The 26,130-nt window shown below is 42.8% G+C and overlaps 1 protein-coding gene across 1 annotated transcript; it reads right to left on the bottom strand.

Moving 5' to 3' along the window:
* Positions 1-19,090: 19,090 nt before the first annotated feature.
* On the bottom strand, positions 19,091-23,583 carry LOC121550059 (dermatan-sulfate epimerase-like protein). The gene has a single exon (XM_041862167.1). The coding sequence runs from the start codon at positions 22,880-22,882 to the stop codon at positions 19,220-19,222; it is 3,663 nt and encodes a 1,220-aa protein (XP_041718101.1). The 5' UTR covers positions 22,883-23,583; the 3' UTR covers positions 19,091-19,219.
* Positions 23,584-26,130: the final 2,547 nt, after the last annotated feature.

The following is a 26,130-nucleotide window of genomic DNA, read 5'->3' as shown; positions in this document are numbered from 1 at the left end:
TTAAATCAATATTTTTTTACCCTGGTCTACACACAATACCCCACAATGTCAAAGTGGAGTTGTGTTTTTCAAATTTGTGACACATTTTTGACAAATGAAAAGCTGAAATTTCTTCAGCCAATAAGTATTTAACCCCTTTGTTATGGCAAGCCTAAAAAAAGTTCAGGACAAAAAATGTGCTTACAAAGTCACATAATAAGTTGCATGGTCTCTCTCTGTGTGCAATATTAGTGTTTAACATGATTTTTGAACGACTACACATACAATTATCTATAACAGTGGCAGTCAGTGCCTTTTAAGATGAGGGAGGACGATTTTTTATTATTTCTATTATAGCATATTGGATGACTGTCATTCATATTCCATTCATATTCCATTCACCCAGTTCAATGTAACAGCGATAGGTTTAGGCTACTACATGATACGCAAATTTCCCTATACCAATCATGAGGTTGCTACAACCTAGTCTATTAATTAAAGTTTACAACGTAGGTGCACACAGGTCGAGAGAAACATTTGAGGTGACAGACACACTGTTGCCTGCATCTAGCTGATATAGGGTGTTATCATTTGTCCAACAGTTGCAAACTGTTGTTTCTATTGGACAAATTCAGGTACAGTGGGGAAAAAAAGTATTTAGTCAGCCACCAATTGTGCAAGTTCTCCCACTTAAAAAGATGAGAGAGGCCTGTAATTTTCATCATAGGTACACGTCAACTATGACAGACAAATTGAGAGAAAAAAATTCAGAACATCACATTGTAGGATTTTTTATGAATTTATTTGCAAATTATGGTGGAAAATAAGTATTTGGTCACCTACAAACAAGCAAGATTTCTGGCTCTCACAGACCTGTAACTTCTTCTTTAAGAGGCTCCTCTGTCCTCCACTCGTTACCTGTATTAATGGCACCTGTTTGAACTTGTTATCAGTATAAAAGACACCTGTCCACAACCTCAAACAGTCACACTCCAAACTCCACTATGGCCAAGACCAAAGAGCTGTCAAAGGACACCAGAAACAAAATTGTAGACCTGCACCAGGCTGGGAAGACTGAATCTGCAATAGGTAAGCAGCTTGGTTTGAAGAAATCAACTGTGGGAGCAATTATTAGGAAATGGAAGACATACAAGACCACTGATAATCTCCCTCGATCTGGGGCTCCACGCAAGATCTCACCCCGTGGGGTCAAAATGATCACAAGAACGGTGAGCAAAAATCCCAGAACCACACAGGGGGGACCTAGCGAATGACCTGCAGAGAGCTGGGACCAAAGTAACAAAGCCTACCATCAGTAACACACTACGCCGCCAGGGACTCAAATCCTACAGTGCCAGACGTGTCCCCCTGCTTAAGCCAGTACATGTCCAGGCCCGTCTGAAGTTTGCTAGAGTGCATTTGGATGATCCAGAAGAGGATTGGGAGAATGTCATATGGTCAGATGAAACCAAAATAGAACTTTTTGGTAAAAACTCAACTCGTCGTGTTTGGAGGACAAAGAATGCTGAGTTGCATCCAAAGAACACCATACCTACTGTGAAGCATGGGGGTGGAAACATCATGCTTTGGGGCTGTTTTTCTGCAAAGGGACCAGGACGACTGATCTGTGTAAAGGAAAGAATGAATGGGGCCATGTATCGTGAGATTTTGAGTGAAAACCTCCTTCCATCAGCAAGGGCATTGAAGATGAAACGTGGCTGGGTCTTTCAGAATGACAATGATCCCAAACACACCGCCCGGGCAACGAAGGAGTGGCTTCGTAAGAAGCATTTCAAGGTCCTGGAGTGGCCTAGCCAGTCTCCAGATCTCAACCCCATAGAAAATCTTTGGAGGGAGTTGAAAGTCCGTGTTGCCCAGCAACAGCCCCAAAACATCACTGCTCTAGAGGAGATCTGCATGGAGGAATGGGCCAAAATACCAGCAACAATTTGTGAAAACCTTGTGAAGACTTACAGAAAACGTTTGACCTGTGTCATTGCCAACAAAGGGTATATAACAAAGTATTGAGAAACTTTTGTTATTGACCAAATACTTATTTTCCACCATAATTTGCAAATAAATTCATAAAAAATCCTACAATGTGATTTTCTGGAGTTTTTTTTCTTCATTTTGTCTGTCATAGTTGACGTGTACCTATGATGAAAATTACAGGCCTCTCTCATCTTTTTAAGTGGGAGAACTTGCACAATTGGTGGCTGACTAAATACTTTTTTTCCCCACTGTATGTTTATCCCCGTTTTGTTCCGTTTGCAAAAATATTTCTACAGAATCGGCAGAAAGAATACACCCCTGATCACACGTAAACAGAGTTACATTTTAGTCTACGCTCTTATCCAGAGCGACTTACAGCATTTTAATACTTTTTTGATACTGGTTTCCCATGGGAAACGAACCCACAACCCTGGCGCTATGCTCCCAACTGAGCTACACGGGAGTTCACTTTCATTTCACTTTCAATGCAGCCACGTTGTATTCCTTCTCGCATCTATGCGCTCTGCTCCTCTCACCTTTGCTCTTTGCTTGTGGACTTCGATGCACGACATATCAGCTGTGCTACCCTACAAAGTACTTTTGAGGCTACTGTAGACCTTCATTGCAAAATAGTGTCTTGATCAATTATTTGGTGACATTATTTTATTTAGTATAGTTTTATATACAAAGGATAACTTTTTAAATGTTTAACCATTTTTATTTGTATGATATTCACTGAGGAGGATAGTCCTCCCCTTCCTCCTCTGAGGAGCCTCCAGTAATCTATAACAGGTGTAGACATCACCGTGAAATGCTTACATACAGCCCACAATGCATTTATAAAAAATAAAAAAAAGTAAAATAAAACAACAACAACAAAAAAGTGTTGAAGAGCAGAAGTAAAATAAAATAACAGTAGGGAGGCTATATACAGGGGGGTACCGGTGTGGGGGCACCGGCTAGTTGAGGTAGTTGAGGTAATATGTACATGTGGGTAGAGTTAAAGTGACTATGCATAAATAATTAACAGAGTAGCAGCAGCATAAAAAGATGGTGTGGGGAGAGGGGGCAGTGCAAATAGTCCGGGTAGCCATGATTAGCTGTTCAGGAGTCTTATGGCATGGGGGTAGAAGCTGTTGAGAAGCCTTTTGGACCTAGACTTGGCGCTCCGGTACTGCTTGCCATGTGGTAGCAGAGAGAACAGTCTATGAATAGGGTGGCTGTAGTCTTTGACAATTTTGAGGGCCTTCCTCTGACACCGCCTGGTATAGAGGTCCTGGATGGCAGGAACCTTGGCCCCAGTGATGTACTGGGCCGTACGCACTACCCTCTGTAGTGCCTTGCGGTCAGAGGCCGAGCAGTTGCCATACCTGGCGGTGATGCAACCAGTCAGGATGCTCTCGATGGTGCAGCTTTATAACTTTTTGAGGATCTGAGGACCCATGCCAAATCTTTTCAATCTCCTGAGGCAGAATATGCTTTGTCGTGCCATCTTCACGACGGTCTTGGTGTGTTTGGACCATGATAGTTCGTTGGTGATGTGGACACCAAGGAACTTGAAGCTCTCAACCTGTTCCACTACAGCCCCGTCGATGAGAATGGGGGCATGCTCAGTCCTCTTTTTTTTCCTGTAGTCCACAATCATCTCCTTTGTCTTGGTCACATTGAGGGAGAGGTTGTTATCCTGGCACCACACAGCCAGGTCTCTGACCTCCTCCCTATAGGCTGTCTCATCATTGTCGGTGATCAGGCCTACCACTGTTGTGTCGTCGGCAAACTTAATGATGGTGTTGGAGTCGTGCCTGGCCATGCAGTCATGGGTGAACAGGGAGTACAGGAGGGGACTGAGCACACACCCCTGAGGGGCCCCCGTGTTGAGGATCAGCGTTGCAGATGTGTTGTTACCTACCCTTACCACCTGGGGGCGGCCCGTCAGGAAGTCCAGGATCCAGTTGCAGAGGGAGGTGTTTAGTCCCAGGATCCTTAGCTTAGTGATGAGCTTTGAGGGCACTATGGTGTTGAACGCTGAGCTGTAGTCAATGAATAGCATTCTCACGTAGGTGTTCCTCTTGTCCAGGTGGGAAAGGGCAGTGTGGAGTGCAATGGAGATTGCATCATCTGTGGATCTGTTGGGGCGGTATGCAAATTGGAGTGGTTCTAGGGTTTCTGGGATAATGGTGTACAGCCTTTCAAAGCACTTCATGGCTACAGACGTCAGTGCTATGGGTCGGTAGTCATTTAGGCATGTTATCTTAGTGTCCTTGGGCACAGGGGACTATGGTGGTCTGCTTGAAACATGTTGGTATTACAGACTCAGTCAGTGAAGACACTTGCCAGTTGGTCAGCACATGCTCGGAGTACACGTACTGGTAATCCGTCTGGCCCTGCGGCCTTGTGATTGTTGACCTGCTTAAAAGTCTTACTCACATCTGCTACGGAGAGCGTGATCACATAGTCATCTGGAACAGCTGGTGCTCTCATGCATGCTTCAGTGTTGCTTGCCTCGAAGAGAGTATAGAAGTGGTTTAGCTCGTCTGGTAGGCTTGTGTCACTGGGCAGCTCGCGGCTGTGCTTCCCTTTGTAGTCTGTAATAGTTGGTCTTCATGGTGCCCCTTGCGTAGTGGTGTTGCAGACTCTGGGGCCTTTCAGAACAGGTGTATACATATTGAGATCATGTGACACTTTATTTAACTAATTATGTGACTTCTGAAGGTAATTGGTTGCACCAGATCTTATTTAGTGGCTTCATAGCAAAGGGGGTGAATACATATGCATGCACCACTTTTCCGTTATTTCTTTTTTAGATTTCTTTTTAACAAGTTATTTTTTTCATTTCACTTCACCAATTTGGACTATTTTGTGTACGTCCATGACATGAAATCCAAATTAAAATAAAGGCACTGTATCTGTCTCTCTAGTGTAGGCCTATGGTCTTGGGAGGGGTTCTGTGGGAGGACGTGTCGTCATTAATTGTAATTATGCGCCATGGCTGAGCAGCGACCAGATGAATACACTGAAATATCATCTCAGTGAATCTCTTTCTGTCGCCTGGACACTTTCTCAATTAGAGAGCCTGCCAAGCAGGTGGATAAAGCCAAGCGTCTGGCAGCATCAATCTATTTTAGGCCTCCCTGGTGGTGTTTTTTGTTTATAAAACAGTGCTGTCACAAGAAGTGTTTGGGGAAATGGCCACATCCGTTCAAGATGAGCTTTGGAATGGACTCTGCATGCATGCAGCATCTCCACCTGTCTTTATGAATATGCCAAGTCCTGTCATGTGTAACCTTTGTTCACTCTCAGGAAATTAGATACAACATTTCAACAAAACAAAAACAAACAATGTATTCAGGGGGTTGTTTACTCTAAAATCAAGCATCTACTTGTCCAATGTGTATTCTATCCATTGGACCAGACAAACATAAGTTTGTATAGAAGACAATGTTGTCTGGTATACACAACAGTAAATGTATGTTTAAGGACATCTAGAAGTGCAAGTGCCCTTCTACTGTAATCACATTTAGAAGGCCAAAAGCAGACCAGACTTGGCACTGCATGAAACATAATAACCTTGTTGAAAGTCAAAAGTGTTCCATAGAAAGCCAACACAGTGTCTCGAAGACGAGAAAAAGTTATCTTAAGCTAAAATGTGTCTTTGGCATCGCACCAGAGGTGTAGATAGCCCGAGTTGGGTGGGAGGGTTAGAGGATGGAAAAGAGAAATGGTACAGTATAATGATTGGCTTATCTGAAAAACTGATAGGGCAAGGATTCCTCTGCCACTGGTCTCCTGTCAATTTCTTATCAGGCAAAGTACCCTTTTGCAGTATCCTCAAGACAGTGAGATGAGGATATTTGAGGTGGGAGAAAAAACATAATGAATCTTAAGCTTCACATGGGTTATTTCTAGACTCTTTACGACGGGCTTTTACAGTACTGTCAGTTCCATGGGGACATAGCCACATGTCTAATGTCACAGAGGCCATTATAGTTGTAAATCACACTAACGAGAGATCAATGATTCATGTTTGATCAAATCAACCTCAGATGGGGCTACTCTGCAAGTCTCTCTCTCTCTCTCTCTCTCTCTCTCTCTCTCTCTCTCTCTCTCTCTCTCTCTCTCTCTCTCTCTCTCTCTCTCTCTCTCTCTCTCTCTCTCTCTCTCTCTCGCTCTCTCTCTCTCTCTCTCTCTCTCTCTCTCTCTCTCTCGCTCTCTCTCTCTCTCTCTCTCTCAATTCAATTCAATTCAATAGACTTTATTGACATGGCAAGTAAAATGACTTACATTGTCAAAGTATAGATATAACAAAAATGGTGGGACCATCAGCAATAATAATAATAGTAGTGGTGGAATGGGATTACCATTAAACAGCAACTACAACAACAATATTAATGAGAATAACAATACATTAAAGCAATAGTAGTCGACCAATCTCAACATGACTGAGAAGACACATTACATGGTATGAAAGCCAAAACAAAACAGGAAATATTCTTGACAAAATCCAATATTATTGGCTGTCCCTCAGGTTGTGGCTGGAGGACACATATTTGGCTGCCAAAATTGCACATTTTGGCTCTTCACCCAATAAATATTGGATTTTTTCTTCCTCTTTTATAGTTTCAAATTCTTTGTACTGAATGATACTTTTGGGAAAGAAAGATTCTCTTAGGTCTGAGTATTTGTCACAGTGTAATAGGAAATGCAGCTCTGTCTCTACCTCTCCCTGTGGGCAGTCTCTCTCTCTCTTCCTTTTTTGGCAAGAAATAAAATTTGTAGATATTGCCAAAGCAGTACAATGCTATGAGGATAATGAAATACAATTAATTTCAGTAGTAATAATAATAATAATAATAAAAAATAATAGTACATATACTTATGTTTACATTTACAACGCTACTGCTGTTTTATTGTGTAAATGTATCGGTCGATAAATGTAATAAAAGAAAAAGAAGATTATAAAAAGAAAAAGAAAGAATGTCTAATAAATAAACAACAACATGTACATGGTTACACTATGTATTACTGTCAGTTATATACAATGTAATTACGTCAGGGAATTAATGGTCATTGGATGTCCCTCAGGCTATAGCAATGATACACATATCTGGCAGTAATACTTGCAGTTTCTCCCTCACCAAGAATCATTCCTAGCTTTATTACATTTACGTCATTTAGCAGACGCTCTTATCCAGAGCGACTTACAGGAGCAATTAGGGTTAAGTGCCTTGCTTAAGGGCACATCGACAGATTTTTCACCTAGTCGGCTCGGGGATTAGAACCAGCGACCTTTCGGTTACTGGCACAACGCTCTTACCCACTAAGCTACCTGCCGCCCCCTTTATGGCATTAGTGATTGAGATATTGTCTTGAAAAAATATTATCTTATTTGGGAGTATTTGTAGAGGAAAAAGTAAATCTCTGTCTCTACCTCCCCTGTCGTGCAGTGACCACATAGACACTACTCTTTGGGTAACCATGTCTTTATTTGTCTCCCTTTAACTGGTGGTCGATGAGCCTGTATTTGGTCAGGATTTGTCTTTGTTTTGTATCTCTGACAGAGTAGAGATATTCTGTCAAAATGTATTCTCTTTTGAGGGCCAAATAGCAATTTATTTTATTTTATGTTTGTTGTGCATTTTCCCAATTGGTCAATAGGAGGTTTTCATTTCTGTAACAATTTCATTGATTTCCCTGTGTGTTTGGATAATAGGGTTGTTTAGTGTTTTTAACAGCTAACATAGGGGAGTCTTTTTCAGGGTTCAGCTCTTGGGTTTTCAGTGCTTTGAATTGTAAGGATGTTTTGGGGCTTAATTTCAAATGGTGCCAACATTTGAGTGTCCTTTTCTTTATATTTACAATTAAAGGGAATCTTCCGAGTTCTGCTCTGCATGCATTATTTGGTACTTTCTTTTGGATATTTAGGATAATTCTGCAGAAATCTTTATGCAGATCTTCTATTGGGTTTTTCTCCCAATTCTTATAATCGTAATTACAGATTGGACCCCAAATTATACAGCTCTCTCTCTCTCTCTCTCTCTCTCTCTCTCTCTCTCTCTCTCTCTCTCTCTCTCTCTCTCTCTCTCTCTCTCTCTCTCTCTCTCTCTCTCTCTCTCTCTCTCTCTCTCTCTCTCTCTCTCTCTCTCTCTCTCTCTCTCTCTCTCTCTCTCTCTCTCTCTCTCTCTCTCTCTCTCTCTCTCTCTCTCTATATATATATATATATACTGCTCAAAAAAATAAAGGGAACACTTAAACAACACAATGTAACTCCAAGTCAATCACACTTCTGTGAAATCAAACTGTCAACTTAGGAAGCAACACTGATTGACAATAAATTTCACATGCTGTTGTGCAAATGGAATAGACAACAGGTGGAAATTATAGGCAATTAGCAAGACACCCCCAATAAAGAAGTGGTTCTGCAGGTGGTGACCACAGACCACTTCTCAGTTCCTATGCTTCCTGGCTGATGTTTTGGTCACTTTTGAATGCTGGCGGTGCTTTCACTCTAGTGGTAGCATGAGACGGAGTCTACAACCCACACAAGTGGCTCAGGTAGTGCAGCTCATCCAGGATGGCACATCAATGCGAGCTGTGGCAAGAAGGTTTGCTGTGTCTGTCAGCGTAGTGTCCAGAGCATGGAGGCGCTACCAGGAGACAGGCCAGTACATCAGGAGACGTGGAGGAGGCCGTAGGAGGGCAACAACTCAGCAGCAGGACCGCTACCTCCGCCTTTGTTCAAGGAGGAGCAGGAGGAGCACTGCCAGAGCCCTGCAAAATGACCTCCAGCACGCCACAAATGTGCATGTGTCTGCTCAAACAGCATGACCGGTTTGGCGGTGGGTCAGTCATGGTGTGGGGTGGCATTTCTTTGGGGGGCCGCACAGCCCTCCATGTGCTCGCCAGAGGTAGCCTGACTGCCATTAGGTACCGAGATGAGATCCTCAGACCCCTTGTGAGACCATATGCTGGTGCGGTTGGCCCTGGGTTCCTCCTAATGCAAGACAATGCTAGACCTCATGTGGCTGGAGTGTGTCAGCAGTTCCTGCAAGAGGAAGGCATTGATGCTATGGACTGGCCCGCCCGTTCCCCAGACCTGAATCCAATTGAGCACATCTGGGACATAATGTCTCGCTCCATCCACCAACGCTACGTTGCACCACAGACTGTCCAGGAGTTGGCAGATGCTTTAGTCCAGGTCTGGGAGGAGATCCCTCAGGAGACCATCCGCCACCTCATCAGGAGCATGCCCAGGCGTTGTAGGAAGGTCATACAGGCACGTGGAGGCCACACACACTACTGAGCCTCATTTTGACTTGTTTTAAGGACATTACATCAAAGTTGGATCAGCCTGTAGTGTGGTTTTCCATTTTAATTTTGAGGGTGACTCCAAATCCAGACCTCCATGGGTTGATACATTTGATTTCCATTGATAATTTTTGTGTGATTTTGTTGTCAGCACATTCAACTATGTAAAGAAAAATTATTATTTCATTCATTCAGATCTAGGATGTGTTGTTTAAGTGTTCCCTTAAATTTTTTTAGCAGTGTATATATACTCTGGGTCTGACAAATCAACTAAGCCTTCAAATGTCTCCCAGACACAAAACCAAAAAGCTGTATGACAGCGAGTCGTTATGGTTTCCTGAGCCCTCATAATGAGGGACTACTGAGTTTGTCATCCAGGAACGGCCTCTCCCCATCCTGCCTGTCTGTCGGCTAGCCAGCTGGCCAGTGTCCCTCACTCCAGAAAAACAGCACAAGCTCTGAGGTCTCGCTACTGTAGCATGGCCCCTCTTCTGTTTAATGGGCAGAAACACTTCATTAAGTTACGCACTTGGCTTGTCCCGTTGACCAACTCTATTTTGACCAGAATGGGGTCAAGTCCAATTTAGGCTGACACTGCCGGGTTGTGTAGTTAAATCAGTCAGTCGCCAGCACAATAAATGCTTTCAGTTGAAAAGTTATTTTCATTTTCAGTTAGAAACACGTCATCCTGCTTAATTTGTGCTCGGTTAGCAATTGTGGACAAGCCACAAAGGTTGAAACATGAGGAACAGATCAGTCTTCAGACGGAGATACAGTAGCTCTGTTTCCCAGAGTCACAGAGCTGCAGCTAGCCTGCAAGCTAAACCATGTATACAAACTAAAAGAGAGAGAGGGGATTTAACCCGACTGCACAGACAGACAGGTTAAGCTGACAGGCTGCTGACAGGAACTAAAAGGCTCCACTTTCAAAGTCAAAAAGTAATAAACTCTCAAAAGCATATGGGTCCTGTATTGCTCCCAATAGGAAATTTAATTTGTAAAGATATTTTTATTTACTTCAGAATTGGAGACACTTTCATGAAAGGAGGGTCAGCGATACTGTAGGCTTTCAGGTTTCATGGGGAAAAGAGATTCCTCTATTGCTTTCAAATTGGTGATGCTCTCGGAATGTAAACAAATGGAAGGAAGGGAAATTATGCTATTGTAGGCACTGAGTGGCCACTTGCATTAGGGCTGTCGAAAATAAAAGGGAAACCTCTTTGAGCAGAGCCACAAACACAAACCCCTTAGACAGAGATCTGTAGTACTATTTGTCCTCTTCACCAGTTACAGTGGCGGTAATGTTCACATTTAGACTAAAAAGCAACTGTCAACCATACAGTATTTAGATATGACTAAAGTACAGGGAAGAAAAAGCACTTTCTTTCAGATAGAAAAACATGCATTTTAGACCTCATAATTTGCATCATCCTTTCTCTCTCTTTTGTAAACTGATGCAGAATACTGTAATGATCAGCTCAACTTAGCGGTGGTATGAATATAGTTGACATTAGTGCTACAGTGCCTTCAGAAGCCCTTTGACTTTTTACAAATGTGGTTGCGTTACAAGTAGGATTGAAATGTATTTAAGTGCCACACGAAATACTCGGTAATATCAAAGTGGACGATCTTTAAAAAACATTTGTAAAAAAATATATATGAAAAAAAAAAACACATACGTACAGTGTATTCGGAAAGTTTTCAGACCCCTTGATTTTTTCCACATTTTGTTAAGTTACAGCCTTATTCTAAAATGTATTACATTAATTGTTTTCCTCATTAATATACACACAATTCCCCATAATGACCAAGCGAAACAGGTTTTTAGAAATGTTTGCACATTTATTAAAAATAAAAAACAGAAATACCTTATTTAATAAGTATTCAGACACTTTGCTATGAAACTAAAAATTAAGCTCAGGTGCATCCTGTTTCCATTGATCATTCTTGAGATGTTTCTACAACTTGATTGGAGTCCACCTGTGGTAAATTCAGTTGATTAGACATGATTTGGAAAGGTCCCACAGTTAACAGTGCATGTCAGAGCAAAAACCAAGCCATGAGGTCGAAGGAATTGTCCGTAGAGCTCAAAGACAGGATTGTGTCAAGGCACAGATCTGGGGAAGGGTACCAAAACATTTCTGCAGCATGGAAGGTCCCCAAGAAGTGGCCTCCATCATTCTTAAATGGAATAAGTTTGGAACCACCAAGACTCTTCCTAGAGCTGGCCCGCCCGGCCAAACTGAGCAATCGGGGAAGAAGGGCCATGGTCAGGGAGGTGACCAAGAACCCGATGGTCACTGACAGTGCTCCAGAGTTCCTCTTTGGAGATGGGACAACCATCTCTGCAGCACTCCACCAATCAGGCCTTTACGGTAGAGTTGCCAGACGGAAGCCACTCCTCAGTAAAAGGCAAATGACAGCCCGCTTGGAGTTTGCCAAAAGGCACCTAAAGACTCTCAGACCATGAGAAACAACATTATCTGGTCTGATGAAACCAAGATTGAAATTTGGAATGAATACCAAGTGTCAAGTCTGGAGGAAACCTTGCAACATCCCTACGGTGAAGCATGGTGGTGAAAGCATCATACTGTGGGGATGTTTTTCAGCGGCAGGGACTGGAGACTAGTCAGGATCGAGGGACAGATGAACGGTGCAAAGTACAGAGAGATCCTTGATGAAAACCTGCTCCAGAGCACTCAGGACCTCAGACCGGGGTAAAGGTTTACCTTCCAACAGGACAATGAACGTAAGCACACAGCCAAGACAACGCAGGAGAGGCTTCGGGACAAGTCTCTGAATGTCCTTGAGTGGCCCAGCCAGAGCCCGGACTTGAACCCAATCGAACATCTCTGGAGAGACCTGAAAATAGCTGTGCAGCGACGCTCCCCATCCAACCTGACAGAGCTTAAGAGGATCTGCAGAGAAGAATAGGAGAAACTCCACAAATACAGGTGTGCCAAGCTTGTAGCGTTATACCCAAGAAGACTCGAGGCTGTAATCGCTGCCAAAGGTGCTTCAACAAAGTACTGAGTAAAGGGTCTGAATACTTATGTAAATGTGATATAAAAAAATAAATAATAATAATAATACATTTGCTAACATTTCTAAAAACCTGTTTTTGCTTCGTCATTATGGGGTATTGTGTGTAGATTGATGAGGGGGAAAAAACTATTTAATCCATTTTAGAATAAGGCTGTAACGCAAAAATAATGTGGAAAAAGTCAAGGGGTCTGAATACTTTCCGAATGGACTGTATATCTTGATTAGATAAGTATTCAATCCCCTGAGTCAATACATGTTAGAATCACCTTTGGCAGCGATTACAGCTGTGAGTCTTTCTAGTTAAGTCTCTAAGAGCGTTCCACACCTGGATTGTGCAACATTTTCCCATTATTCTTTTCAGAATTCTTCAAGCTCTGTCAAATTGGTCATTGATCATTGCTCGAGACAACCATTTTCAGGTATTGCCATAGATTTTCATGTAGATTTAACCTTTTACTGCAGTGGGCTAAATCAGGGTCACACAGAGTGTTTCTTGGTAGTCTTAATCAAATCTACTTTGAAACAAAAGTATACACCTCACACACATGGTTATGGGCTTAAAAAAGAAGACACCTGTACCATGTCAGATATAGAGTTGAAATGTATTCAATTTTGAGTTTGAATCCCAATATTACACTTATATACAGCACAGAAGACTGAAAAATATAAAAACCGTTGTACATAGGCTGTCTTTAAAAAAAAGTATGTTTATTCCCCCCATGAGGCCACTAGGTAATTTGACTGCAGGAAAAAAAATGTATCTCGGCCACTCAGAACTCCAGTGTAGATTTGGCCTGTTTTAGGTCAGTGGTTCCCAACCAGAGTGACTTGGCCTATCCACATGGGGTACTTGAGAAGACTCATGAGACCATAGGCCTACTGGTAAAATGCACATGAGGGGGTACTTCAGGGGTACTCCGGGCAGAGCAAAATTCAGTTGGTGGTACAGTAACTGAAAAATGTTGGGATCTACTGTTTTATGTTTTTGTCCTGCTGAAAGGTGAATTAATCTCCCAGTGTCTGGTGGAAAGCAGACAGAACCAGGTTTTCCGCTAGGATTATGCCTGTGCTAAGCTCCATTCCATTTCTTTTTTATACTGAAAAATTCCCCAGTCCTTAACAATTACAAGCATACCCATAACATGATGCAGCCACCACTATGCTTGAAAATATGGAGTGGTACTCAGTAATGTGTTTTATTGGATTTGCCCCAAACATAACACTTTGTATTCAGGACAAAAAGTTAATTGCTTTGCCACATTTTTTGCAGTATTACTTTAGTGCCTTGTTGCAAACAGGATGCATGTTTTTTATTTTTTTTTACCAATAGGTGCCATTCATTGGAAAACCTCCCTGGTCTTTGTGGTTGAATCTGTGTTTGAAATTCAATGCTCGACTGAGGGAACTTACAGAGAATTGTATGTGTGTGGTACAGAGAGAAGGTAGTCATAAAAAAATCATGTTTATACACTATTATTGTACATAGAGTGAGTCCATGCAACTTGTTATGTGACTTGTTAAGCAAATGTTTACTCCTGAACTTATTTAGGCTTGCCATAACAAAGGGGTTGAATACAAGACATTTCAGCTTTTCACTTTTCATTAATTTGTAAAAACATGACATTATTACATTTACATTACATTTACATTATGGGGTATTGTGTGTAGGCCAGTGAATAAAATTAAATAAAAAACATTTTAAATTCAGGCTGTAACACAACAAAATGTGGAAAATGTCAAGGGGTGTGAATACTTTCTGAAGGAAGGCACTGTATATTCTGTGTGTTTCCCCTGATCAGAGATCATGCCTGACTCCTGTGGTCTGATCTTCATTAGTGACTGCCGCTTGGCTTATTTGGCATTAAGGATTCAATTTTCACCGCAGAGGTGACTCGTCTTCAGGCGTAAATTGACAATGCCCCTGCATTTCCACTGCAGTCAAGTCCCATTAATACCAATGGGAATTATCCATGCCTCCCCATATCCAAACAGAGAGTGGCTCGCTCACTCTATCATCAGTGGGTAAATTTGAGCAACCACAGCCGAGGAGGAGGAATTCTGCCAAGGTGAAAGTGACCCATTGGAGACAATAGGTATGCTATCTGCTATACACCTTGTTAATTGATAATTAACATTTAATTTTTAAATGACCTTTTCTGGCTATAACCCCAATGTGTATCCTTATTTCTCTACATTTCTACCATGTCTCAGTCATAAGACTAATAATGTCTAAGGCCTCCTGTAGCTCAGTTGGTAGAGCATGGCGCTTGCAACGCCAGGGTTGTGGGTTCGATTCCCACGGGGGGCCAGTATGAAAAATGTATGCACTCACTAACTGTAAGTCACTATGGATAAGAGCGTCTGCTAAATGACTAAAATGTATATGCTGTAGTACACAGCTACACACACTGTATAACAATGATCCAGCTTCCCACTAGAATACCACCAGGCTTGTCTTGACTGATGGCGGCTGCAGTAAAGGGTAATTAATTAGTGTTGGCAGGGTTGGTGGCTGCCAGGAGAGAGAGGATCCCCTGGGACCAATACTGGGCTGGTGGAGATAGCAAGGAGAATAGTATGGCTACTCAGCTGAAACTGAGTCCCCTCCTTCTTAAATACACTGAACAAAAATACTGCATAAACTCAAAGATTTTACTGAGTTACAGTTCATATAAGGAAATCAGTCAATTGAAATAAATTCATTAGGCCCTAATCTATAGATTTCACATGACTGGGAATACAGACATGCATCTGTTGGTCACAGATACCTTTAAAAAAAATAGGGGCGTGGATCAGAAAACCAGTCAGTATCAGGTGTGACCACCATTCGCCTCATGCAGCACGACACATCTCCTCCGCATAGTTGATCAGGCTGTTGATTGTGGCCTGTGGAATGTTGTCCCACTCCTCTTCAATTGCTGTGCGGAGTTGCTGGATGTTGGCGGGAACTGGAACACGCTGTCGTACACGTCGACCCAGAGCATCCCAAACATGCTCAATGGGTGACATGTCTGGTGAATATGCAATTTTCAGCTTCCAGGAATTGTGTACAGATCCTTGCGACATGGGGCCGTGCATTATCATGCTGAAACATGAGGTGATGGCAGCGGATGAACGGCACAACAATGAGCCTCAGGATCTCGTCACAGAATCTCTGTGCATTCAAATTGCCATTGATAAAATGCAATTGTGTTTGTTGTCCGTAGCTTATGCCTTCCCATACTATAACCCCACCTCCACAATGGGGCACTCTGTTCACAACATTGACATCAGCAAACCGCTCACCCACACGCTGTCTGCCATCTGGTACAGTTGAAACCGGGATTCATCCGTGAAGAGCACCCTTCTCCAGCGTGCCAGTGGCCATCGAAGGGGAGCATTTGCCCACCGAAGTCAGTTACGACGCCAAACTGCAGTTAGGTCAAGACTCTGGTGAGGATGACGAGCACGCAGATGAGCTTCCCTGAGACGGTTTCTGACTGTTTGTGCAGAAATTATTCAGTGTGCAAACCCCACACTTTCATCAGCTGTCCGGGTGGCTGGTCTCAGACGATCCCGCAGGTGAAGAAGCCGGGTGTGGAGGTCCTGGGCTGGCGTGGTTACACGTGGTCTGCGGTTGTGAGGCCAGTTGGAGGTACTGCCAAATTCTCTAAAACGTTGGAGGCGGCTTATGGTTGAGAAATGAACATTCCATTATCTGCAACAGCTCTGGTGGACATTCCTGCAGTCAGCATGACAATTTCATGCTCCCTCAAAACTTGAGACATATGTGGCATTGTGTTGTGTGACAAAACTGTACATTTTAGATTGGTCTTTTATTGTCCAAAGCAAAAGGTGCACCTGTGTAATATGCCACACCTGTCAGGTGGATGGATTATCTTGGCAAAGGAGAAATTCTCACTAACAGGGATGTAAACACATTTGTGTACAACATTTGAGAGAAATAAGTTTGTTGTGTTTATGGAACATTTCTGGGATCTTTTATTTCAGCTCTTGAAACATGGGACCAACACTTTACATGTTGCGTTTACATTTTTGTTCAGTATAATATGCATAGTTAAACTAATTGGCTTTGATTTTGAATATCTAATTTTAATGGTTGAGATTAAATGTTAATTCCTTCGCTACACACAATCAGCATCAAAACACTCTGTTTTGACTTTAATGTAAATCATAACTTATCTGAAGATACAATATCAAAGCAGAAATATTCATTTTATGGGAATATTTGCTAGCGGTATCAGTATTGCCTTTAATAAAATAGGAGGCTTTAATCAGTAGGTACACATAACTTTATTTTGTTATAATTTACTTTCATATGTTTTTGTTGTCTTGAGGAGGATTATGAGTGAAAAGCCTTACCAGTGTCTGAGTCTTAGTAGAGGGACAGAGAACAAATGAGTAATGAAATGACTTAGTCATGGAGAGAGTGAGTATTTGGAATAGAATGCTAATGGCCTAACACAGCTCTAGTTAAGGCATGTTTTATGTGGCACAGAGCTCGTTAAGGCGAAGACGTGATATGAACATTTATTTCAATGGCAGTTTTTTCCATGACATAAAATGACTAGGTGAATCCAGGTGAAAGTTATGATCCCTTATTGATGTCACCTGTTAAATCCACTTCAATCAGTGTAGATGAAGGGCAGGAGACAAGTTAAAGAAGGATTTTTAAGCCATGAGACAATTGAGACATGGATTGTGTATTTGTGCCATTCAGAGGGTGAATAGGCAAGACAAAATATTTAAGTGCCTTTGAATGGGGTATGGTAGTAGGTCCCAGGCTCACTGGTTTGAGTGTGTCAAGAACTGCAAGCTGCTGGGTTTTTCACGCTCAACAGTTTCCCATGTGAATCAAGAATGGTCCACCACCCAATGGACATCCAGCCAAATTGACACAACTGTGGGAAGCATTGGGAACAACATGGGCCAGCATCCCTGTGGAATGCTGTCGACACCTTGTAGAGTCCATGCCCCAACGAACTGATGCGGTTCTGAGGGTAAAAGGGGGTGCAACTCAATTTTATGTAGTAGTGATGAAGTAGCCTAGTTTAGGAACTATAAAAAATATCTACAATGTGAGTCAATAATGCAATGGATCAGAGAAATCACTGGTGGTCAATGTACTGTATTTAAGAATGTATTATTTACTTAACATTGTCTCAGAATCCTGCTCTGGAGCCCACAGAAACCAGATGTAAAGAAATATGTTTGTAATTCAAGGCCACAGAAGCAAAGAAACGCATCCCCATGAGCAAATACAAAACAGAGTTGGTAATAGGATTGCAACACCAAAGTGAGATCATGGCTGCCAAGTCTACACACATTCAAAGACCACAACATCAAACTGGTTTTCCAAGCAGTCACTGGTTTCAGTGTTTTATAGTGGAAAACTAGGACAGTTCCCGGCTGAGAAAGGACTGATATTTCTCAATGGGCTCAGTATGATATGATATTATTTTCTTTACATACACAATGGCTGTTTTTGAGTGTGCATTATTTCAAAGTTGTTTAATATTCAATTATGTACATGGTTAATAAAGCATAACATAAAACCTCAAAAAGACTCACTGACTCCACACTGGTGGCTAAGAGAATAGTACAAACGACCCAGAAAACAAGACTTCCTTTTAAAGCACACTTACTATTCATAAACAGTGGAGTCTGCCGTCTAGTGAACTGTTTTGGGACAAAGTCCTGAAAGATCATTGGATATCTGATTGAGCGCGACACGAAATGGAAACTTGTGTCGTTTGCGTTTCCTCTAGGGCCTAATGAAGATAACGCAGCAATAAAAATGGAGCCCCCGTAATGGTGTCTTGCAGATTCATATGGGTAGCTGGGGGAATGCTTTGGAATTGCTCAGACAAACTGTGTCAGGGCTGTCGTTTAGCCCAGTTTGATCTCTATGGAGCTAACTCAATGGAAAATGTCAATTATTTTCATTTCCATATTCATTTGGTATAACTTTTGGGGTGTGTGTGTTTGTATCAAGGCATTCATTTTATTTTCCTCCAGAAAACCAACAGCCTAAGATTACCATTTCAAGTGATTTACTTCATCAACTTGATTTTAAAGGCTTAAAATGTACACAGTCTTTCACAGATAATCTGAGGAAATCCCTGCGAAGTGCTAAACCATTTACATGCCATAACATCTTTGAACAAATACAATTCCTTCATGGCATATTTGCCTAAAGTAAAACATTTCTAGTATACATTTATATGAAAATCCAGTCCACATTATTCATATATATATATATATATATATATATATATATATATATATATATATATATATTCATATTCATATAAAAAACAATCAAGCACTAGGAACATACTGTATTTCTAAACTTCTAACAGCATCAACAAAATTCTCAGTTTAGACTTTGCAGTATTTTTGCAGAGACTTTTTAAGAGACAACTGCATGTTAGACATCAAAGGGAGGAAATCTCACTCAAAAAGAGTGTTTAAAGTAATTGTCCTGGGGATAATGGGGATAAAACACAATCAAATACATTCACTTTTAAAGTTCCCCTTCATCTCATTTTAATGTAAAACATCCCTCACTTGCAAACACAAGTTATCATGTGTGAGTAAAACCACACACATCTGGAACATAGTTAAATATTTAAGCAATAAGCCCGAGGGGGTGTGGTATATGGCCAATATACCACGGCTAAGGGCTGTTCTTAAGCGTGACGCAACGCGGAGTGCCTGGACACAGCCCTTAGCCGTGGTATATTGGCCATATATCACAAACCCCCGAGGTACCTTAATGCTATTATAAACTGGTTACCAATGTAATTAGAGCAGTTAAAATAAATGTTTTGTCGTACCCTTGGTATACGGGTACGAAGACAACTTCATATCAGCTGACCTGCAGCAGTAACGGTAACTAGCTGATAAACCTGGAGTACCCAAGTCTTTTCATGACCACCCCACATGTGTCCTCTATCAGTCTGATGTCCTTGCGAGGCATGTTCTGCCTCCAAATGTTAATATTAGCTGGTGATATGTCCCCCTCGTACATCAAGTTGTACAAGTTTGTGGAGGTGGTGAAGATGAGCTGGTTGAGGGCCGCCGGTTTGACCGGCACCCCCAGGAACATGTGTACCCTTTCAGCCGTCTCCTGGGGGAAAGTGACTATGTCCTCAAACCTCACCTGGAGGTAGGCCTCTGCTGGGAGGCTCCCACTGACCCTGAGCACTGCGGCAGTGTGTGCCAGCCACAGGTGGGCCAACAGGAGGACAGCGTTGACCTCGGGGTGGGACAGGAGCCTCCGGATCATTCTGAACTCTGGGGCTGAGGCTGGGCACCCGTCCCTGGTACTGCAAACATCCTCCTCAAATATCAGGGACAGGTGTTGGGGAATGTTCTTAAGGGAGTAAAGGCTGGGCTTACTGTTAAAGAGCATGAGATAGATCCATGCCCGGGGGTCTCTGACTACATTGATGGCCCTCAGGGACGGGCCCACCACCTCCTGAATGAAGGGGAGTTTGAGCCCCCAGCTGCCACTCCTCATGTTGAGGACCACACGGGCATTGGGGTACTCATTGACGTGGCGCCTCATATCCCTGACGTACTCAGCGTCCCGGTCCAGGCTGCCTCTCATCTTGCCCCTCAGCTCCGCAGCAGGCTCCTTCCTCCTGGTCCTCTTCCTCCTGTCCCTGCCGAGACCTGGGGCTCTCTGGGGCAGCTTGGCCCTGCTACTCTCCACCAGCTGGATGTTCTGCAGGTGCAGCTTGGTGTTGTGGACCAAAGAGTGCAGCCAGCCCTGAATGATCTTGAATCGTCCGCGCAGGGCGTCCGATCTGGTCCACTCGCAGGCATCGACCAGCGAGTCAAATTCAAACTCGGTCTCTGGAATGTCTATGTGCTCCGTGGGGACCCGTATGTAAACAAAGTCAGAGCTGTTGTCAAAAAGGTGCTTAAGTATTTCCGATCCAGAGCCAGGCAGGGTCGTTATGACGACGGTTGGCAGGGGAAAGCGATGCTGATCATGAAGTCTGATTTGTTTGTTGACCTCTCGGTCAGTGCTGACACCTTTCCATTTGACCCTACAGAGGAGTTGATCGCAGGTGTTCGACACAAACAACAACTCAGCTATCCACAGTATGAGCACAGAGAGGAGAGCATAGCGCATCAGTCTACTGAAGCACACATATAACCTTCTCTGCATAGTCAAAAACACAATAGCAACACAAAGTATCACCCCTGCTATCACATTGACTGTGAATCCAAAATCAAACAGCTGATTGCCCACTGTGTTTTGTTCGGGAACAAGTTGCATCCCCAAGCCATATCGAATGATCTGACGTCTGTCCTCCATTTTGGCATAACCAGCAAATCCTAAATAACTTAATCTTGCTCCTATGTCTTTATAGTTTGTTACAATGGAAACTATTTTCTCTGTGTTGTTTATAATTAGAGATAGCCTGACACCATTTTTGCTATTGTCCAGAAATCTACAGTTGGACACTTTGACATAAGGTCCATGCATCACATAGGCCACTCTGCTTACTGTGCCCCTCATTGGGAAAGTGACATTAAGATACTGTGTCCACCTCTTTTTGAACTCTGCCGCCTGCTCTGCCTCCTGTATCCTAGTGTCTGGGCTGAGACCCTGACTGTCAAACCAGAACATTTTATAATGGGCGTCCCACACATCCATCAACGCCCCATTGTACTTGTCCATGAATTTATAGGGGACGTATTTAAAGTCAATATCGAGGTTGTGGAAGAACGCACTCTGTGAGGTGACGGGTGAATCGTCCCACTTCTCGACATTGTCCAGTACTAGCAAGGTCTGGGAGTTGAGCAGCACCAGGGCCCTGTACACACTCCTTAACCGCATGGCAGGAGAGTAGGCAGACGCTGCTTCCCCACTCACAAACATGGTGTCTCTGTGGGAGGAGGCAGCGACCAGCTCCCCAGCTGCATCTCCCACCCCTTCATCTGTCCAGCGCAGCCACTTAGCACACTCCCCCAGCTGGCCCTCCCATGGGGCGTTACACTGGCTGCTGGGAGAGGGGCCGAACACCAGCACATTGTTCAGATAACTGTACTTTGGCCCGTAAAGTGCTTCGGACACAAATACCTGTCCGTTAGGAGCAAAAGTGAAGGAGTTTTGGTCCGGGTGCTCGTGCCCTGGGTTGAAGCTATTCCAGCCATCCAGCCATGAATATGGCTTTGCATGAACGATGTCATACACGGCACGGCCACCCAACTTCCCAGATTTGAAGGAGACAAAAGTGTTGCCCTGACCATTGGTCAGCCCGGCTCCGTACGTCACCACACCCCAGTTGGAGAAAATATGCATCCTGGCTTTGCCAAAGCCATGGGGAGGCTGTGGCGTGAGATGGGCATTGTACCAGATGTACTCCGTGTGAAGGGTAGTCCAGCGCTGGGCAGAGGACTGCCCCATGGGACCGTCCTTGGGCCTGTGCTTTCTAATCTGCTGGGCGAGCCAGTTCCCAGTGCCATTTCTAATAACAAATGTGTCTAGGAACACCAGCTGGCTCTCTGGGCCGTAGAACCAGTTGTAGTTGGAGTCGGCGATGCCCACGGTCCTCTGGAAGCCTGGCAGCAGGGTGGCATAGTAGAACCAGAAGTGTTCCCGCAGCCAGTTGTTCTGTGTGTTGTCAATGTTGAAATGACGTTGCGCTAAGAACACATACTGCGTGATAGACTTGGCCGTGTAGCTTCCATAAGCCACACCCTCATCTAGTGACCCATCCACAACGTGGTTTAGGAGAAACATGGTCTTCTCCATATAATTGACTGACACCTGTTTCCAGACCATTGTTGCTGGGTCGTCATGTGTGCCGACCACAATAGCCCCAGTCAAGATAGCTAATATATTAGTGGTTTGATGATTTTGGAGATACTGTTTCCCCCAACCCCTATACTTAGACATCTCATACAGCTCCTCTGTCTCAGAGCGAATTCTCTTGAGGTAAACATCCCGTCGGTGCTCATCAAGGAAAGCGTAAATAAAGTCATAGGCTGTGGCAAACCCAGTGAGTGAGTGTGCCATGGGCACCTCGTCATTGGGAGCGCTGATCACCTTCCAGTCTGGGTAATCTGCCATTTTATCCATAAACTTGATGAGAAACTGCAGGGCACCTGAGTCATCTGGGCACAGCAGGCAATACAGAGCGAGGGGGGGTAGATTGTTCCCGTATTTCTCATTCCACTTGCTAGTAAACTCCTCATGTTTTGCAGGGGGTACGTAAAGGGGCATGTTGGATAGCATGGTCATCACCGCTGCTCTGATTACTTTGAAAATGTGGCTGTGCGTGCTGGAAGATCTTTGCCTCATAACCTGTACATCCACTTGGTTGAAATATAGGTTGGGATGAGAATCGGTAGACTGAAGTTTTCGATGCTCTGATGCTTTGCCCTGGGTGAGTTTGAGCGGCACTAAATCATCCGTAAAAATATGTTTGTCTGAAGTGTTGAAGACACCGGAAAAAGCCATTCCCACTGCCAAGAGTGCCAGTAAAAATATATTGCATCCAATCCACTTTTTTGCCATGGTCCAAGACATTTTTGTCATTGTTTTGTTTATATTATCATGCCTTTTTAAAAGCTGAATGGAAAATTATTTTCCTTAGTGATAACAACAATTTCAAGTCTTTTCCAAAAACTTTAGAAATGTATTTTGGAGACATATTCAAATTATGTATGTTTTCTGATAGTTTCTGATATGTTTTCTGATCATCTCAATTTACATTCTACAAAAAACGACAGACTATATTGTTTAACAATAAAATAACATGTATTCAACAATACCAGTCTGCATGAAGAATTGTCAGGAGTCGAGAGCTTGACAGCACTATTGTATTAGTAGCCTACTGTATAGGCTACTCCCGTCCAATAGGGTACAAAAAACGCAATGTCCATGTCCATTTGGAAAGGTTTGAAAACACAAAGGTAATATAAAGTTGAGAAGGTGTGCACATCTGTACTACACCATAAAATGAAAACACCATGAAACAGCAGCCTTACATAAATGTTTGAGACATTTTTAACACAGAATACATCCATAAATCTGTTTTTGCGGACACGTGTTGAGTGTGGCGCATAGAGAGGCTGGAAACTCCTCCTGCGAGAAGCAACAAACTCGTTTTGATCTCTCCCCAAAACATTTCTTCCTGGAAAAACATCAGTCAGCCCCAATCAGTGTCCGGTCCAATCACAGACACCCAAAGGCTTTTTATTGTCCTCGATCGAGCAGCAACATCCACAAACCAAGGTCGTCACTAGTTACTACAGCCACAAATTCAGAGACCCCGCCTATTTCTACAATTTATCTTCTTAAAATGTGATTTGAAACCTAAGCCTAACCTTAATCCTAACCACTCTGCTAACTTTACGCCTAACCCTAACCTTAAATGAAGACCAAAATGTACATTTTTGTTTTCATGAATTTTTACAAAATAGCCATTTTGACTTTGTGGCTGTGGTAACTAATGGAAACCACAAACCAACGTAAACAGCGCATTTCAGCGTCTAACATTGCGAGCTGTTACGGTAATGTACTGTCCCAATCCAAGGTTTAGTCGTTTTCCATATTAAAATAATGTATTTATTTTGCCTTTGTCTTCTTTCCCAAACCAACGGCAGTTAGATTCGGAGGAACAATAAATTACAAATGGGAAAGTTGTCCTCACTGCCAAGTATTCAAAGAACGAGAAAAAAAACTAAAATACATTCCTAAAAATAGAGAAACGTTCAGGCTGGAAAATCCTTGCAGCCTAATCAACTGCTTTGCGCTCCCTTTCACCACGGCATATAACATCACAATAAATTGTGGTTGAACATGTGTCTTGTAGTTGACTGCATCTCTGATGTGTCCATCCTACTGTATTGCATAGTGTGACATTGTTTTCCAGCAGTCAGTCGAAAATGTTCAGGGTACTACCTGTAGAGGGAGCCGTAGTTTAGGAAGTGCTCACTCAGACTTCCCAGCGCGAGACATTGCAGCTGTGAAATGTAGTCAATGAGTTGCACATAATGGCGACCCGTCATTCAGGACACCTGTTTTGAGCCCCACTTTTCTAGGGATGCCTGTTTTGCATGTTATTTTGGCATTATTACGTGTCACTTATCAGTTAGTAAACAATGTAAAAAAATAAATATATATTTGAGTTAATAAAGCGGCATACAAACTTGGTCTCTTTTTTGCTTTCTTGAGTAAGGCAGCTCCAAAATGCAAGTGTTTCAGCCTAGCTCAGTGCTTTCTGTGGTGGTGGGGCAGCCAGCGGAAAATATGGAGTATAGGGGTTGGTAATGTTCTCTAGTTGCGCCGTGATTGGCTCAGTGTTCTGTCACTCATGGGGACACTACCTCGCCGCCAAATCTAAGGGTAGAGCTCGGAAATTCAAGCCCCTTGGGTGCTGCCATAGAGATACATTAGAAGTGCCCATCCAAGAAAGCTCAAGGTCATTGGCCACAGATAAAATAACATCAAATCACGTTATATCTAAAACAGCTTTGATTGGACTGATCATGTCAACATCATACTTTCAAAATCTTAGCTAGCAAGCTAGCAGTCATCATCATGAATCAAGTCGATAATCTACTGGCAAATCCTTTTTACTCCTTGTCATATGAAGATAAATAATGAAGGGAAATTATAGATAAAATGTATCGGTGCTCATCGGCCATTGGACATAAACATTACACAACAAGATGGAAATCGCAAATTCAACAATGAGTGGTTTAGAAGGAATCAGTGACAGTGGCTAACTGCAATCACTAGCCTGCTATTCAGTAGAGTGGGTGTGTGGTCCCAAGTCTGGGTTTAAGGGTCTATTTTCCAAGCTTAAAAGGACAAACATTCAACATTGGCCATGGTGTCAATCCAGCATGACTTCTGCCGCGCTCAAAACAACTGGAAACTCAGAAATGGGAAATTTGATTTCAGTGAGTTCAGGACAAAAAAAAAGAGCTCAGACTGAGAAAATACGCTTTGAACGGTCATCCAACTCGGAATTGCAAGTCAGGAACTCTGGCCTCTTTCTAGAGCTCCGACCTGAAAATCACTGACGTCATCATGATTCAACCTTGTTTTTTTCCCAGAGTTCCCAGTTGTCTTGAAAGCACCATAAATCCAGAGAATGCCAGACTTTGATGACAAAGTTTGATGACAAAATTTGCCCATGAAGGACCGCCGCACCACCTTCCTGTTCAAGTGAGCACAACACAACAAGGTGAGTCCAAATATGTCTTGTAGGCTGCTGCATAAATGATGTAATATGCCAAGGAGATACAGCTGAAGTCGGAAGTTTACATACACCTTAGCCAAATACATTTAAACTCAGTTTTTCACAATTCCTAAAATGTAATCCTAGTAAAAATTCCCTGTGTCAGGTCAGTTAGGATCACCACTTTATTTTAAGAATGTGAAATGTCAGAATAATAGTAGAGAGAATTATGTATTTCAGCTCTTATTTCTTTCATCACATTCCCAGTGGGTCAGAAGTTTACATACACTCAATTAGTATTTGGTAGCATTGCCTTTAAATTGTTTAACTTATGTAAAACGTTTCGGGTAGCCTTCCACAAGCTTCCCACAATAAGTTGGGTGAATTTTGGCCCATTCCTCCTGACAGAGCTGGTGTAACTGAGTCAGGTTTGTAGGCCTCCTTGCTCGCACACGCTTTTTCAGTTCTGCCGACAAATGTTCTATAGGATTGAGGTCAGGGCTTTGTGATGGCCACTCCAATACCTTGACTTTGTTGTCCTTAAGCCATTTTGATACAACTTTGGAAGTATGCTTGGGGTCATTGTCCATTTGGA

Source organism: Coregonus clupeaformis, chromosome 34 (genome assembly GCF_020615455.1).
Source record: "Coregonus clupeaformis isolate EN_2021a chromosome 34, ASM2061545v1, whole genome shotgun sequence".
Taxonomy (NCBI): Eukaryota; Metazoa; Chordata; class Actinopteri; order Salmoniformes; family Salmonidae; genus Coregonus; species Coregonus clupeaformis.
This window is presented reverse-complemented; position numbering and strand designations above follow the sequence as displayed.